This window comes from Cyprinodon tularosa, unplaced genomic scaffold (assembly GCF_016077235.1).
Source record: "Cyprinodon tularosa strain WSP-4 unplaced genomic scaffold, ASM1607723v1 ctg15, whole genome shotgun sequence".
Taxonomy (NCBI): Eukaryota; Metazoa; Chordata; class Actinopteri; order Cyprinodontiformes; family Cyprinodontidae; genus Cyprinodon; species Cyprinodon tularosa.
In genome coordinates this window covers 134,740-152,787 of record NW_024038331.1, presented here as the reverse complement: position 1 = coordinate 152,787, position 18,048 = coordinate 134,740, and the positions used below count along the sequence as shown (strand labels likewise).

General features: G+C 35.7%; 1 protein-coding gene across 1 annotated transcript; it reads left to right on the top strand.

Annotated features, from left to right (window-relative positions):
* Positions 1-4,656: 4,656 nt before the first annotated feature.
* LOC119779596 (histone-lysine N-methyltransferase SETDB1-A-like) lies at positions 4,657-15,463 on the top strand. The gene is made up of 9 exons (XM_038279276.1): positions 4,657-4,828; positions 8,012-8,121; positions 8,305-9,057; positions 9,405-9,554; positions 10,662-10,857; positions 10,962-11,035; positions 13,093-13,283; positions 14,816-14,926; positions 15,004-15,463. Exons 1-8 carry the CDS (start codon positions 4,659-4,661, stop codon positions 14,909-14,911), a joined length of 1,740 nt encoding a protein of 579 aa, XP_038135204.1. The 5' UTR covers positions 4,657-4,658; the 3' UTR covers positions 14,912-14,926; positions 15,004-15,463.
* Positions 15,464-18,048: the final 2,585 nt, after the last annotated feature.

The window sequence follows — 18,048 nt, the reverse complement described above, 5'->3', positions numbered from 1 at the left end:
CTTTTTTTGGAATGACTATGATCTGGATGACTGAGAATCTTCACCAACACATTTTACATCATACACGTTAGCAGATGAGGAGACATCCATGCCTCCAGCCTTATCAAAATATTACACTCTGTTCTTAGCTGAAGGACACCGCTCTGATTCCATTCCCAAATATTACATACAAAATGGAAGAATATAACTGTATATATACTTAATTAGATAGTTCTGACATGCAACGGGCAGCTAATATTAAGTATAATAAACTCACATCATCAATGATAATTATCCTACGGAAGAGGATTAGGGCCACTGAAAAAATAAAAAAAGTTAACTGTTTTTTTTATTTTATTTCAGTATAATATGACAAACCTCAGAATTCTGACTTTAATCTCAGAATTTTGACAGCTAAGAAACATGTTAGCATCAAGCCGTAGCCATGTCTGTTTTAAAGACTAACCCAGCTCTCTTGTTTTAACCACCTTCTGCTTCTCCATTAATAAAATAGAAACCACCAGGGACCCCTCGGGCACTTAAAAAGTCACCTAATTCCGTAACCTTCCGCCAACTTGTTACTCCTAAACAACTCACATCTTTTTCAGTGAAGCTGAGTGCTCCCACATCTCTTCCTTTAGGGTGACCATCTACATTTAATATCCCAAATTCTGATATTAAAGTCAGAATTCGGACAAAAAAAGGCAGAATTCTGAGCAAAAAAAGTAATAATTCTGAGAATAAAGTCAGGATTCTGAGAAAAAAGTCCGAATTCTGACCTTTTCCCCATATTAAAATGAAATACAATTTTAAAAAATCAATTAACTTGTTTTTATTTTTTCAATGGCCCTATACTCTTCCATATTATCCCAACAGTTTAATAAAAAAAGTAATCAAAATTACTGTACTTTAACTTGTGTGTATTCCTCCACGCCAGGTGGTGGCGGTAATGCACCAATTCCTCACTTCCCGAGCGACCGTTTAGCTTAGAAGAACAACGAATGGTGCACCCAGGAAAGGAAAGGCTTCTCTACAGGTAAAATGCTAACCATGTTGGTTTTTGTTGACAAAAAAATAAGATGCCGTAGCAGTGATGCTGTTTTTAGGAAAACAAGTGAAACGTTGATCGAAGTATTTTCAGATCAAATGTGATTACAAGATGGAAACTGAATGTTATTGTAACTCCAATGTGACAACACTGGCACGGCTTCCTTTAGACGGGCTCTTTATTAAACGCCGTGAAAAATACAGAAATAGAAGACAAAGTTTTAGATATCGATACATTTACAGAAAATCAGGTAACACTGGCTTTAACAGAAGTTACCTCGTGACCGCCTGCCACTTCGGAGGTCTTTAACAGTTAAATTCTTCCTTGTCCACTCTAAATAAAAATATTAAGTAATTAAAACACCATAACCAATAACATTGCAAAATATTACAAACATAACTAAAAATACCTTAACAGCTACAGTAAACACAAGGCTGCTCCGCATAGCTCTGATCCAAGCTTCTGCTCCTTCTGTGTTAATTCAAATTGCGTTGCTTTTCACATACAAATCTCGCGATAACTTTCAACAAAAAATAGCTCAACACAAAAAATAATGCAATCATTTTACACTTTCCCAAAACGTGAACCAAACATGAAATACATTTTCTTAACTATTAGAAATAAACAGAAATTTTTCCAAGAAATAAATTATTTTACTGACACTTACAGTTATTATAAACATTGCTAACAAATTTGCTTTAGCTACTCTTTTGAAACGGATCCCCTGAAAGCATGAAGTAACACTTAGAAATCCAACAACTTTGACATTAGTCTAAGTATAATTATCGGTAAATACTGGTTTTATAGTGGCTCCGATGAGAAAATGTTTCTTTTTTTTTTGTTGTCAGTAAAAAAAACAACAACAACAAAGTAAGTTGAAAGATGTTCCTTTTTGAACATCTCTAGCAAATTCCTCTCATAGCAGCTCAGACTGGTTTTTAAGTGCAGATGTTGTGTGTCCATCTCTGCTGGATCCAGGATATCTCCCTGAGCTGTCCTCTATTTATCTGGGGATGAATGCAAGTGTATGGCATGCTTTACACATTTTATTCGTGAAATGATAAACAATGCAAATTAGAAATGAATTGAATAACTATGCCATACTTTGTGTTGTTCATGGACACAAACCCCCCTAATTGAAATGCAATATTATATGAAGAATGCAATGTAGTGAGTGTTATATGAGTAGCGTTATCTAAGTAAATTAAATGAGGAGTTTGACACCTTTATGTTAGGATTCCTTTTGTTTTCCGTCTAAAATACATCCTTCGTAGCTAGAGCTTAATTAGGGTGTCATTCCTCCCGGACTCTTACTGCGTTCTCTGTCTCATCTTAACCGCTCTGGCAGAACACCGCTATGTTGAGCCTGGTTCTGCCAGAGGTTTCTTCCCAACAGGGAGTTTTTTCTCTCCACTGTTGCTTCATGCTTGCTCATCATGGACAGGTTCTCTCTACCTGTATTATCCAACTGGACTTCCATCTTCCAAGTCCCTGAGTGAAGCTCTAGTATCAGCTCACTCAGTCCACTGGATCTCCCCATAAAGCTGAGCATACCATCTCACTAACCAGCAGTCTACAGACTGACTAAATTCATCTATCTCCACTCCACCACCAGTTTCAGGCCTGGGGGAAACAGCCCTATTCTTTGCCCCTTTTCATGCATATCTATCAAAATTCAGCTCTAAGTTTCCTGCTGAGGTCTGAGCGCCAAAAACAAAGTAATTGTATCAATACATTTCTCCTAATTGTCTTTTCTCATCGTGTCAGTTTTTCAGATTGAATTGCTATCAACTAAAAATCAACAATAAATTTCATTTAAAAGCATCTTTCTGAGGACTTTCTTCACCCCAAATGTGAGGAGCTGTAGGACTGGGTTAAGGTGATGAAGAAGATCAATTCTGAGCTGCTTTAGGAAGGGATTTTTAATGAAGACCAAACAAGGAAGAGTTACAATGGTCAAAGCGGGAGGAACCAAGATTATGGATAAGAATAGATGCAGGAAGAGGGACAAAGACTTTCAAAGTTACATAGATGTGAGAGATGAGGGATGGACTGATGGGGGAAGGGTGTAGTTTTCAAGTAAAAGGGAAAAACTCTTAGCTTTTCATCGTACCGATTTAGTTTCTATGAGAAGGAGATTTTTTATTTTGTTTGTTTTTTTACTGTTAGGTTTGAGGAAGTCTGTGGTGAACCACGATTTTAATTAAACTAAACAGGATGTTGGAGGAAGGGTGGAATTTAGCGCACAACACAGAGAGAGCCGGGTATCATCAGTAAAACAATAGAACTAGATATTATATTTAAAAAAGAAACTGAAGATAGGAATAATATGGATGATAAAAGGTGAGGGTTCCTGGACAGAGTCCTTGGGCACATTGGTTGTTTTTGTTAAGTTCTGAAGGACTTGACCAAACCAAGACCGTCCAGGCCAGAGAAATTATAACACAATATACCTTCATTATAGTCAAAAAGGTATAATTTCAATATCGGTGTAAACAAATTGAAATCCTCAGATAAACTACCAAGAATAACAGTTGCTTGTATGAATGTATAACAATATTGTATATATATTGTAACAATATAACAACTGCTATGTTAAAAAAAAAAAATCCTGCAACATAACATTTGTTGGGACTTTTCTATTTTATTTTAGCTTATCCTGTATTAAATTTGTGTATTATCTTGTAATGTAAATTCCTTTATTGTCCCACATTGGGGACATTCACTCTCTGCATTTAACCCATCCCCTTGGGGAGCAGAGGGCTGCCATTTTGTGGCGCCCGGGGAGCAGTTTGGGGTTAAGTTTTTGCTCAGGGACCCAGGGTGGAGGCTGTGGGGATGGACCGGGTACTTGCAACCTCTAACCAGTAGGCCAACACTCGCCAGTAGACTCTTGTGAAAGTATCCCTTTGCAGGTGCCAGGAGGTGAATGTTTTTCATGTGCATAACTCAAGGTCACTGCCTGCATGAAGAAATATGTGTGTATCATGCTGCAACTTACTCCCTACACATTTCTTTAGAGTAGGCGTGATCTATTGTAACTAGGGACTCCCTTTTTCCAATAAAGAGTGAGGAAGACAGCAGAGGTGCTTTTGAGCAGTGGGAGATTGTAACTGATGTCCTCTCTGCTGCTCTCCCTGCGAGTAAAAATAATCTAATGTCTCTTTTCCTTCTCTCCCAGGTTATTTGATAAGTGTTTGGGTGTTTAAACCCAACAACATTCAGCTGGTCTCAAATATCAAAGGCAGCGGTGAATAATTCAGTTCCAGAAAATAAAAAGGCCTGTATAGAGATTAGTTCCAACCATTTCTAGCTTCATAACACAGACTAGGAGCTGATCACCTGGTTAAATGAAAAAAAGTGATGGAAAACTATGCAGAGTTTTTACCTTCTGGTTCTATATCCTCCTCTGATCACAGGTATGCAGAACATGAAGGCATTGCTCTTGAAACATGGCATCTTTCCAAAGAGTCCAATATTGCTCAAAGCAAATTGCTTTTGCAGACATTTAGGGGACAAATTGGTAGCTCAGATTCTCAGTGAATTTAGGATTGAGTCTCATATGTGCAAGCTTAACAACACCTGATGAACTTGCCTCTATTATCTTACCCTCTTGTTTGTTGCAGTGATGATGGAAGAGAAAGAGGTGGAGAAAAGCAGTGAACAGCTCCAAAGCTTGATCGCAGATGGAGTTCATAAGGCCATTCTGACTTCTCCAGGTATACTGAAGAAATACAGTCTGCTGAAGGCTCTACTTGAAAGGAGGCAGAGACAGGCTACCAGATTTTTGGAGCTTTGCGAGTAAGTATTGTCACTGTTTCTGTTACTTGCATCTCTACTGTTTTTTAACCTGACATTGGCATTTTGATGAAATTAAACTCTTAATATTTTTAAAACCAGCTGTGATCACTGTTTGACTTAAACAAACTCATTATTTATGAAAAAAATATAAAGAACTCTTTGGTTGTAAGAATGTTTCAAAGGGACGCAGCATCATCTACTGCGTTTACTAACTTGTCATATAGTGTAGCTTCTGTTGCAACAGACCTCTGTGGTCTTTTTCCCTAGTTAACACTATATATGCTCAGATTTATGAACATGGCCTGCATTTTTATCTCTGTTTAAATATTTGTATTTAGTGTTTACATCAAGAGGAAAAGGGAGATAAAGTCCAGTTATTTTTTTAGGCAAAAAACTTGGAGAATAAAACTGATGCTGAAGTTATGACTCTCTCCTCTCCATTCTCCTCTCCTCCTCTCCATTTGACTGAAAAAAGGCAAAATGTTTCTAAACAGCTTTGACTAACAGGCCACCCTGTGATGTTAGATCAGCTAGAATATTTCTATTACACTTTTTAAAATAATAAAAATGTCATTAGCAAATAAAAGCGTAAGCATTAAGCCATAATGCAGATCTGACATAGCTCACTCTGCACTTTGTTGTGTTCAGGCTATACATTTTTTCTTCAGGAAATGCTATTTTTTTTTTACAGTTTTAGTCTCATCTGAGTACCATAACTTCTCCTATAAGTTGCTGTGTCCTGGAATTGTATCTACAGGAATCAAATATGGAGTATTTGTTTAACTTTAGGGGGAAAAAAAGCCTGATGATGGAAAATGTAATCTGATTTCAGAATCAGAATCACTTTATTAATCCCTTGCAAGTACAATAAACTAAAACAAAATATAATAAGACAGAATAAAATTAGTAAGTAATATAAGTAAAATTACAACGCACACAGTAAAACGACACCCTTCCCATATAAACAGTGTAATATAAGATATAGGAATAAATGCGGATGAGAAGAGGGACTAGGGTCAGCACCCCCCTCCTTTGACATCTTGCAATATTCTTCTCTCTCACTTAGGGCTGCAACAACGAATCGATAAAAATCGACTTTTAAAAGCGTTGGCGATTAGTTGTGTCGGGCGATTAATGCGTCATCCGCCGTCGCCGTCATCACATCAACTTGACTGAAATGTAGGAAGAAAAAAAAATACGGCAGAGCGAGTTAGCGCCGCAGGTGCAATGTTGCCAACTCAGCGGCTTTTCAGACCCCTCCAACGACTATTTTTCGAAAAAGCGACTAGCGACAAATCTGGCGACTTTTTACGGTGTCACTGGCGGCTTTTGGAGACTCCTACGTGAAAGCATGTATCGTTCCTACTCTGCAGTGGGGCGCCTCCCCCATCCCAACCCCGTTCTCCCGCTATCGCAGGAGTCCCTCTCAGCACTGCAATCAGAGCCGCAGGATGTTTACCCTCAGCGTCCAGACTGCAAATGAAGCGCGCATGCGCCGGGATTGACGGCGCAAATTGATCACAATAATTAAAATAGCCTGCGCTTTGTAAAGTGAAAAAATTCGTAACATGCAACTTTTGTCAAAACAAATTAACATGGCACGGAACCACCATGTTTGTTTCGTTTTAAAGTGGGGAAACGTAACGTTAGTTTCTCGGGTAGCTCATCTGATGCTTTCCTTACCGTGTTAGTAGGTTACAGACAGTGATAAGGTTGGCTACTTATTTTACTTTTAATTTCATTTGAATTAGCTTAAGCAGCGTTTATATTTTCTTTATAAATAAATTAACTTGCACATTATGAGGGCAAGGCTTTTAAAGTTTAAATCTTCTGGCAAAGATAAAGTAAAGAAGATCCTGCAATTTATGGAAGTAAAGCAGAATAAAATCCAGCAAGATCAGTAATATGTCAATTAATTATATGCCACATTCCCATGTAAATATCTGTCTTTGGAGGATGTGTTTTTTAGCACCCCTAGTTCTCTCATTTTTATTCCAAATACAATTTATAATTTGAATCACAGGGCCATTTTTATCTCTGTGGTTCAGTATTTTCTCAAGTAGCAACTTTAACTGCTATACTTTCCTGTCTTAAAAGGCAGAACTCTTCTAGTCTAAAAAAACTCATTTGTTGAAATGGGGGGACCTATTGTTTGAACCCCTTAGGGGCTTTTAAAAACAAAAATTTCTTTTTTTTGCACTTTATGAAACAAAGTACCCTGTATTTTGTGGATGTACAGCTACATTTCTCATGTAAGTTTGCGTAGTTTTAACACAAACATTTATTTTTCATATTGCACCAGTACAGTTAATGAGCAACCTGTACTTGTGTGCTTGTTTGCTCTGTCTAAAATGTTTATTTTGGAATAAAGAGGTTAATATAAAAAAATATTTTTTGATCGATTAATCGAAAAAATAATCGGCTGATTCATCGATTTTTAAAATAATCGTTAGTTGCAGCCCTACTCTCACTGTGCAATAAGCACATGTCAACTACTGTGTAGCCTGTGTAATTTTTTATTAGGTCAGCGCATTTCTGCAGTGCAAGTTCAACAATCCAAGTCAACTACTATGTAGTCTTTCCTGAGCTCTCTACTGTGCAGATATTTTTATATCTAAGGGAAACATTCCAGGACATTACAACTTTTTTAAGCTCTTTGTACTATATACACTCTTTTTATATTGTATGTTGTATTTCTAACTTTAATGGCACCTTGCTTTAACCCTTTGCACTCTATATTAGCTACTGGAATAAGAATTTTCCTGAAGGAGTAATCCCAAGTGATAAATATAGTTGAATCTAAGTGTCCGTCAGGCCGACCTTATGTCTGTAGGTCTGAGAGTGCATTCAGCCTGGGAGCTGGGGGAGGAGGTGTGAAGGGGGGCCATTGCAGGAAGATGAAGGGCTGTGTGATGAGGGAGGGAGAGAGTGAGAGCATGGAGTGGGGGCTGGCTGCAGGTGAGCAGGGGTCATGGTCGAATCTGTTGAAAAACAGATTCATGTCGTTGGCCACGCCCACACTGCGTTCCTCTCCTCTGCTGCTGGAAGATTTGAGATTATGGACTTTAAATGCAAGAAAATTTAAACTTTAACAGTAGTGTTTTTAGTCATTTCTCACCGTCTGAAAACTCTATATAGGAGTTAGTCAGATTTACTGGCTTTTTTTAATTTAATGTGTTGTAGGTCTGCGTTGGTATTTGAGAACACGGTGAAAGAGCTGTACTCTCATTTGGAATGGGAGTACACCGAACTGGATTCAGACAGTAACCACGGCACTAGAACCACACGCTTCAGTAAGTGAGGAAATCCCCCTCATGAATTATTGTTCAACCGAACTTCTCTTTAACTTTGGCTTTCTCAATCTGCAGTGGTCTGAAAACAAATCTGCAAACAAATTTTTTTTTTTTACTTCTCCTGATTACACCTTTATGTTTCACTAAAACCGGTTTAAAATCTTCTTTCTTCTTTTTCTTCAGGAGGTAGCATCTCCAGACCTCCATCCTCCTCAGTTACAACTCCTCAGGCATCATCTCCCGAAAATGAAGAAAATCAAGAGAAAATGAATCCTCAGACAAGCTCCCCTGACATTTTAAACAAAAACGTGAAGGTGGTTTTGAGACGCCTTGAAAGTTCAGCGGTTGCTGCTACTAATTGCCCGGCTTCACCCGATGCCCACAACGAGGAAGATGTTGAGATTATCTCTGATGAGTCGTTAGTCGAATGGAAACCAGATGGAGAGAGGAGTGAATCTGAGTCTTCTGACCCAGACTTTGTTATGAAAAAAAAGAGGAAAATTAAAGCAAAAAGAAGAAAAGATAAGAAGGTAAACCCATCTTCCAAAAGAAGGCGGCAGTCTGCTCCTAAGGCAAGGAAGGAAAACACTCCAGTGTCTACATCCAATACAGTTTCTTACATTGTTAGTGATAACAAATCGTCAAGCTCACCAGAAACCTCAGATACAGATCATGAAGTCTGCCAACAAGAAGCAACAGCATGGCGGTCCAACTCTACGAAAACCGCAGCGCGTCTCTCCACTAAGAAAACAGAGACATCCCAAAACCATGCAAAACCAGCAACAAAAACTCAAGACCAATCAGCACCCAAAGCTGTGGTTTTAAAAACGACGACCAAATCCAACACAGCAAACACGACAGCCCAAGCTACCAAAACACCGCAGTCCCTTACAGACGGCTCTGCAGGCAAAGTGATTAAAACATTCACGACTAAAGGTAAAAAAAAAAAAAAAAACACAAGTTCTGGAATGTTTTCGGTACAAAAACGGTCGTTTTTGGTTTCTAATGATATTTACAATAAATTTTGTCTCTAATGAAAATTACATGGGTATTTATTGTGAAAATGCAGAGGAATCAGCTGCACAGAAAGGTACATTAGAGTTTAATTTTTAGTGCACTAACCAATATATAGTAGAACTCTTTAAGTTTTATAAAGTTATGGGCTATAGCATCCTAACATCCAGTGTTAATAGAATGTAGAATGCTTATCCTTGAAGACATATAAAGGTTTCTTTTTTATAATTCAACATACAATAATTATTGTATGCTTTTTGTTTTGACAGTAGGGACCCCTGCGAGCGAAGGGACGTCTAAAACGGTCAAAATAACTCGAATTGTGCCAAAAGGAGAAATTAAGGTGAACATGAATGTCTTGGCGAGAAAGAAATCTATGTGCTGGGAGCGAGGGAAAGTTTCAGAAATAATTACAAGAGGTAAGGCTTCATAGTTTTCATTTATGTCCCTTTCAAACATCACAAAGTAATTTGAAACTGTAAAATGAAAAACAAAAACATCTGTTTAATCACATCCCTGTTGCTCTGGTGTGATAGATGTTCTTTTAGGACTTCTCTGTTCTTAGCTAACTCCTCACCTTTAACCAGGATTCCTGTTCCTGCTGATTAAAATCATCCCCCAGCATGATGGTTACACCACTTTGTTTCAGCTTGCACATGGTGTATTGAAGTTGATATTTCTGCTTCACGTAGTTCCATCAATTTGAATAAAAGTAATTTTTTAATTAGATTTTTAATTACAAAATAAAGATAACCAATGATTGCCAGAAAAAAATATATATATACAAATAATTCTTTTTAAATGTGTGTTTTTTCTTTGATTTAAGATAATAGGACAAATTGTCAGTGGAATAAGATGATCTATAATTAAAATAAGAAAAAACATTACAAAAACATTATCTTATATTAAGTGCATGATATCTTAGTATCACATTTCAAGGGAATGATATTCATTCCATTGACATATTATTTAATTAACCTGCTCAAATTTAAGTTATTTTTAGAAATGTTTACTTATTCTTAGATAATTTATTTGTCCTTTCTGTTGGTTAAGTATCAAAATCGCATTAACATAAATCAAAGTTGGAGGCTATAATTTGGGGAAAGCAAAATCAAATCCAGTGACTAAAGCTCTTAAACCTTTAATTATTTGTTTAATGTTTGTTTGCTTTTGACAAATACATTATGGACTATTTCTCTTCTGGCCAACAACTCTGTAGGATCTGCTACATTTGACTGACCACTTCAGTGTTGACTGATTATGTTCTATTCTTTTGTTGTCTTATTTCTTAGACAAAAACACGAGTTGTCCTAAACAGCTAGAGAACCACTCTGTAAACCTTTTTTAAGACTTTAACTTTCTGGAAGTTTGCAGCCATTCTATAAAAAACAGTCTGTAAATGGAGAAATGTTTAAGGTGGAATTGTTCCTATAACCCTGGTTATCAGCCCTAAATGAAGAATTTAAGACAATAATTCCTCTTTTAAGAAATGTAGCTCACTAATGGTATTTTTCTCCTCATTGCAGAAAGTGGTAAGGTGAAATACAAGATCACTTTTGCGGAAAAGGGAAAAGTCCTTGTTTCCGGTCACCACATTGCCTTTGATGGGTTGCCAAGGTTGGAGGATCTGTCTTTAGGTTGTCGTGTGGTGGTCAAGTGTCCGAATGAGACCTTCCAGCCCGGTATACTGTGCGAGCTTCCCAGCCGAAAAAACCGCATGAGGTCTGGATGTGTTACTGAATACAGAAAACCCATTAATTTACATTTAAATTGATTCAAATGAACTTAAACTGTACAGTTGAATGAAAATGTGTCTTGGTTTCTAGATTCCTGGTGTATATTGATGACCACACGCCCATTTATGTTAGCTTACGAGAACTTTTTCTGGTGTGCAGACCATGTAAGTCCAGATTCCATCAGTTGATCATATTGTTTATGGTAATAGATTAATTACTGATTGATTTGAAATGGTGGTGTTAATAGTCCGGCAGAAATATTGTATGAACGCTCCTTATACAACTCAGTTTGAATAAAATATTTCACAATTGTTATGTAAATCTTTTAAATAATGAAAATTCCTAATTATGTCCAGATTTGGGGAAAAAATAGCAGTTAGTGTTATGATGTAAAATCAGTAGAAACCATGCAATTGGAGATCTACAGCAGTTTACCGACATAAGAAAAAGAACATAACCAGACTAAATTTTTACTGTCCATGTTTGCCTAGATAATTTATTTTTGCTAATGGCCAAAAGAACATTTTACTTTCTTTAAATCAAATGTTTCAGTAGTTGGTAGCCGTGCCTGTTAAACTGTATTCCTTGGCTACAATGTTTTGAATTTAGTTTGCAGGCGTTTTGACATATTTCTCCAGACAGAATCGCTATAACTAAGTCCTTCTAAGTCCTACTTCTGCCCACGATTAAACTTAGTAGTTTATGTCTCTGAAATACTGCTTAAACTCCTTAAGGTCATTTTGTTTGAACACTTAAACTTTATTGTAACGATTGGATTTTGGCCCCTATGGGATTTTTTTTTTCTTTCTGGTAGCTTTTAGAGTAGAGGCTTCATTCTCACATAGAACTGTATGTACTTGTGTATCTAAGGGAACATTTTGAGACTAGTGCTGAAACTAAGGATTATTTTTGCAAATTGATTAATCTATCCAGCGTTTTTTCTATTAATCAATTAATAATCGGATAGCCAAAGGTTTCTTAAAGAAGATTTTTAAAATAAAATTAAACCAGGTGAAACTTAAACTTAAACTTTTCTACGTGATTCACTCTGTCAGCTTAAGGCATGTTTTAGAGTCTCTACTCCAGTTAACAATCGATTACTAAATTGGTTGACAATTATTTCAATAATCGATTAATCACTATTAATTGTTTCAGCCGTATTTGAGACATCTGAAAACGTATCTAAGGGCTGAAACGATTTATCTTTATTAATCGATTATTGAAGTAGCAGTCAACTAATTTAGTAACCGATTAATCGTTAACTGACTGGAATATAAAGACTATAAAACACAACAGAGCAACCCACTTAGAGCATTAATTATACCAAAATTGTAAAAAAAAAAAAAAAAAAAACTTTTGCATTTAAGATAAAAAAACAACAACTTTTTCCTCTGTCAATATGCTCTATCCAGAACTCTTCAAGTGGAAAAGTCTAAGTTGCACCTGGTTTAATTTTGCAAAAAGTCTTCTCTAAGGAACCTTTGGTGATCCGATTATTAATCGATTAATTGAAAAAATAATTAACAGATTAATCGATTTGCGAAATAATCATTAGTTGCAGCCCTAATGATGTTGCACAAGGAGGCAGAATGTTTGAGGCATTTTTGATGCGTTTTGGAATTTCTTGCAAGTAAACACCAAAAAGCCAATTCAGAAAGTGTGGAGGTGAAATTTAAGCAATGACTCCACATCTTGTCAAAACTTATTGACTTTCAGAAGTCTTTAATTTTGAAACATTTTGTAATGTTGCAGTCACAAACCTTATTTTCCTGTGCAGCTTTGCTTTTCATAGTTATTTATTGGAAGGAAAACAACAGGGGAAAATGTGTTTGTACCCCCATATAAAGATGTTTTCAACGAGTGACCTGATTAAATATAAATCCAGCTGTCCTGAACAGGCCTCACATGATTGTTTGTGATATAACTGCATAATTAGGAACAAGGAGCACTCAATGTGATCTGCTAAATAAAAGAACATGAATAAACTGATGACATTTTCACACACACAACATTCATTTGGAGATGTGTTTGTAAGGTGATAAAATGAGGAATAAAACTTTTAGAGAGAAATACCAAAAACCAACCCATTACGTTAATGTGAAATATCAGTTTGTCTTACAAATGTGTACTGTTCCTAAGGTAGAATTGAATTTTTAAATCAATTGTACAGAGCACAGATCTGTTCTGCCATCACAAAGGAAAATCTTTTTCTTTTTGACAGTGGCAGATCCTTTAGAAGAAATTCCTGATGACAACCACAGAGTATTCATGCAAAATTATTTAAAACTCTGGCCTTACCCGCATCAGCTCCAGATAAAAGTTGGAGAGACTTTAAAGGCTGAATATAAAGGCGTGATGCAGACATGTAAGATCATCACAGCTGATTGCAGCTTAATTGAGGTCATTTTTGAGGTATGTGTCTATGAATGTGTATTTAGTACATTCATGGGCGTAGGTTTGCATAGGGACCATAGGGACATGTCCCTACCAAAATTTTGAACCGACCTAATTGTCCCTACCAATAATTGGAGCAACATGTTTATAATTTACAGCAGTAGTTGTTGCAGCAGTGGCTTCTTTTCCTCTCGCAGCTCCTCTGCCTGGTCTCTCCTGTCCCTTTCACGCAGCAGCGCATGGAACTGTGCTGTGCTGTTTAACTCAACTCTCATTGGTTGTTCTGCCTTAAGTTCCGCCTTCCCTCTCTCTGATTGGCTGTTTTCTAGTCTGCGTGTGCTTGGAGCACAACATTGAAAATGTATTCACACTAGAATGCTGCGGTTACTACAATTAATATTAGGCTACAAAACTAGTCCCAATTAAAAAAAAATGAATATCATGTACACTAAAAAACAAAAACCTTTTTTTTTCCTGTTATAAAGCGAAATATTCTGAGTCAGCCAGGAGTAAAGACAAGAACAAACTTGAGGAAGAATATTAATATGGATTTCATCTTACATAGATTTCCACACATTCTATAAGTAAATTAGTACAAACATTAATGTCTGGTAAAAATGCTTGAATCTGGCTGTTTATTTTGTATATTATTAAATTACAGATAAGATAGTGTTATATTGTCTTTTATAATTGTTAAACGTGATTTTATATTTGAATACACTCATTCTACGGCTTTAAATCATATACATACACATATATACATATATATGTATATATATGTGTGTATATATATATACATACATATATATATATTGTATTTTTACAATTTTGGTATAATTACTGATCTAAGTGGGTTATTCTGTCGGGGAAAGGCACATTTTACATTTATATTACTGTATGTTTTAAAGTCTCTATACTCCAGTTAATGAAATAAATTACATACTAAATTAGTTGACGATTATTGAAATAATCAATTAATATATTTAATTTTTTTCAGCCCAGGATAAAATACATGAAATGGGCTACACAGAGTAACTACAGCCCAGATGTTCAACTTTTATAGTGAAGTTAATATTTTAATGAATGTATTATTTTTGCTTGATACAGAGAGAGCATAGTAGGTAAAATATAAGAGTGGGGTTTAACTCTGCACAATTCTATATCTTCAAAGGAAAATCCTGTATTTACTTTCTCTCTTAGTCGTTCAAATGAAAAGATTTTCAAAGTGGAAAACAGTCCTAATTCCACATTCATCAGAGCTGGTGATACTTCAAACATTGATAAACAGCATCTAATGAGTGTAGTGCTTTTAAAAATGTTATTAATGTAGCAAAATTATGCTTTTCTCTTTTAACAATGAATTCCTCTTATCAGTACGGATGCTCACATCGAGCATAAAAAAGGGCATGAATATTGCATAGCACCAATGACACCCGACCAATAGTGTCCCTACCAAAGTTCAAATCAAACCTACGCCCTTGAGTACATTAAATAATGTAATTTATATAACTTTGAATGAAAAATAAATTTCTGTTTATTTTTGACTTTAGAGTGATCAACATAAGGAGTGGCTCTACCGAGGCTCGTTACGTCTGGAGCATATGCTCCATATGAATCAAAAGTCGCAGCAGAATTCAACAAAGTAGCTTAATTGGAAAGAGGTACGTGTTAAATGAAATAATTTGACCGATTTGTCATCATAATATTAATTTTGACTGTTTTTTTTTTTGCTCACTAGGATCATTGAAGCCAACGTATTGCGTAAAGGAGGAAGATGACCATCTCCTGGTGCACATATTCCAGAGGTTTTCCAAATTCCTCTGCCATTAGGAACTCATGTACAGCTTTTCTTAAGTCACACTGCAATGCTCGGCCTGCAGCGGTATCTAAGTTGAAAGCTTTCTGCGGGTTGTCCAAAAGCCCATGTTAATATTGAGTTCTAGAAGTGACGGGCCTGTCTCCAAAAAAAAAAAGACAAAACGGTGCCTGCATGCTGGGAAAGAGCCAATGATTTTTGAGCCACTTAAGGTTATACCTCAATGAAGTTCCTGAGAACTCTTAATTTTCCAAATATGTTGAATTGTTGCTACGTTTTTATAGTATGTTTAAAATATGTTTTTTTGGGAGTATTACTTTCCAAATACTCTGTATTTAAAATAAAATTTATCACATCTTCATCATGTATGCATTAGTTACTGTAATTAAGAACACATTAGATTAAATTAGATTAGATTTGATTCAACTTTATTTTGTCATTACACAGTTACAGGTTCAAGGCAACGAAATGCAGTTTAGGTCTAACCAGAAGTGCCATAGCAGCAAGTGCAGGATAAATAATGGTTCCATAAGTACAGGACATGGGTTTCTACTGAATAAATATAGAGATGAATACCATTATAAACAGAATTTTACTACCGTAATAGATTTGTCCTATGAATATAGTATATAGATAACTAGTGTTATGAACTAAATTTACAGCTGGATATGTACCGAATATAATATATAGGTGGATATTACTATAAATAGGGTTTTTACAGATATGTACAATAGCATAATATACAGATGATTGTTATTATAACAGAGTGATTAATAACATATCTACCACATCTCATGTATACTGGTATATATATATTATATTGATCTCATGGGGAAGAAGAGCGGCTCAAGTTTATATAAACGTTTAGGGATAACAGTCTTTCTTCCAGGTCCAAAACAACTTTTAAATCAGTTTGTCTTTAAATAGGCCCCAGTTTTCCATATTGTATTTTAAAACCTGTTATATTTTAAGTGGTAAATTATTATGTCCATTTTGACGTAAATGGTTTAACATTTGGTAGAATTTGTATGTTATTTGGTTATATATGATGAGGTATTAAGTTAATAATGGCTTTCATTTAAAAAAATTAGGAAAAAAGATTACATTGATTTTATTATAAATTTGTATTTTGATTGATTTTTTTTTTTTCCATGAAATGTCTTTTTGTTGATGCTGTGTGCTGTGATTCTAAGGAACAGATGTTATGAGGTAGCCAGATAAACCAGACTAAATGTGAGATTTAATGTGTAGGCCTAATTTAAAAACTCGCATGCAAAAATGATTTTGGCAGCTGGCGGGTGGGGCTGGTTTACTATGCTAGTTATGATGCAAAACAACCTTGATCAGTAGTTTTATTGTGGAAAATTAAAGACACATCCTAAAGCCCCCCCCCCCCTCCAAGAGCACAAACATTGGTTGTTTTAATTTTTTTTTTTTTAGTTATCTACCAATGTCTTCGTTATGGGAAGTAAGATAGTTTACATGGCTGGGTAAAAAAGGTAAAGGAGGTGCAAAAGTTTTGGTCATATTCTAGTGTTAATAAAACGCCAACCTAAATGGACATTTCTGTATAAAATGCTTAGGGTTTCAGATATATAAATACTGTATCAATTATTTGCATCATTTGCTTTTTGCTAATTCAAATTCATGTTAATAATGTTCCTGAACTCTGCAAAAATGTGCAGTGATCACTAAGTTCTGTAGTTTACTCAAATGCATTTTTATTCTAGTCGGTCACATCTTATCTGGGTAATTAAGCATCATAATACCATGATCATTAATCCATGGAAGTTTTGTACAGATGGCCAGGAGCTCATTCCTGCTAGAAAATCAAACAAGCCAAATGGGCCTAATATTTGCTGGTAGATGGCTGAGTTCACCAATAGCCTCCGTAACAAGTTACTAACAGCAGCAGGTGAAATGGAAATCTCACTCTTGGTTTTAAGCAAATGAAATCCACTGTTTCAGATTATTGATTAAATGGAAAATATACTTAATTTGAAAAAAGACAAAGCATGGCTGCAGCCCGTGAATTTATTTAAACCCTTGAATGCACATTGATTCCTAATCAAATGAATGCAGCTAACGCTTCCACCCACAGCTTTTTAACCAAAACACTACTACGGAAGACGATTAAGGCCACTGAATTTTTTTTACGAAATTTAACTGATTTTTACATTTTATTTCAGTATAATATGAGAAAAATCTCAGAATTCTGACTTTAACCTCATTCTGACTTCAACCTCAGAATTCTGACTTTATTCTCAGAAGTCTGACTGAATTCTGACAGCTAAGAAACATGTTAGCATCAAGCCATAGCCATGTCTGTTTTAAAGACTAAACTAGATCTCTTATTTTAATCACCTTCTGTTCCTCCATTAATGAAATAGCATCACGAGGGACCCCTCGGGCACGTAAAAAGTCACCAAATTCCATCATTTTCCACCAATGTGTTACTGACCCTCCCAAACAACTCACATCTTTGTCAGTGAAGCTGAGTGCTCCCACATCTCTTCCTTCATGGTGCCCATCTACATTAAGTTCCAGAATTCTGAGATTAAAGTCAGAATGAGGTAAAGTCAGAATTTTGAGATTAAAGTCAGAATTCTGAGGTTAAATTCAGAATGAGGTTTAAGACATAATTCTGAGATTAAAGTCAGAATGAGGTAAAGTCAGAATTCTGAGGTTTAAGTCATAATTCTGGGATTAAAGTCATAATTCTGAGATTAAAGTCAAAATGAGGTTAAAGTCAGAATTCTGAGAAAAAAAGTCAGAATTCTGAGATTAAAGACAAAATTCTGAGATTAAAGTCAGAATGAGGTTAAAATCAGAATTCTGAGATTAAAGTTAGAATGAGGTTAAAGTCAGAATTCTGAGAAAAAAAGCCAGAATTCTGAGATTAAAGACAAAATTCTGAGATTAAAGTCAGAATGAGGTTAAAAACAGAATTCTGAGATTAAAGTCAGA

Coding starts and splice junctions, on each gene's coding strand:
- LOC119779596 (XM_038279276.1), top strand. CDS start 4,659: ATGGAAGAGAAAGAGGTGGAGAAAAGCAGTGAACAGCTCCAAAGCTTG. Junction 4,829..8,011: donor AGATTTTTGGAGCTTTGCGA/GTAAGTATTGTC, acceptor AATGTGTTGTAG/GTCTGCGTTGGTATTTGAGA. Junction 10,858..10,961: donor AGCCGAAAAAACCGCATGAG/GTCTGGATGTGT, acceptor CTTGGTTTCTAG/ATTCCTGGTGTATATTGATG.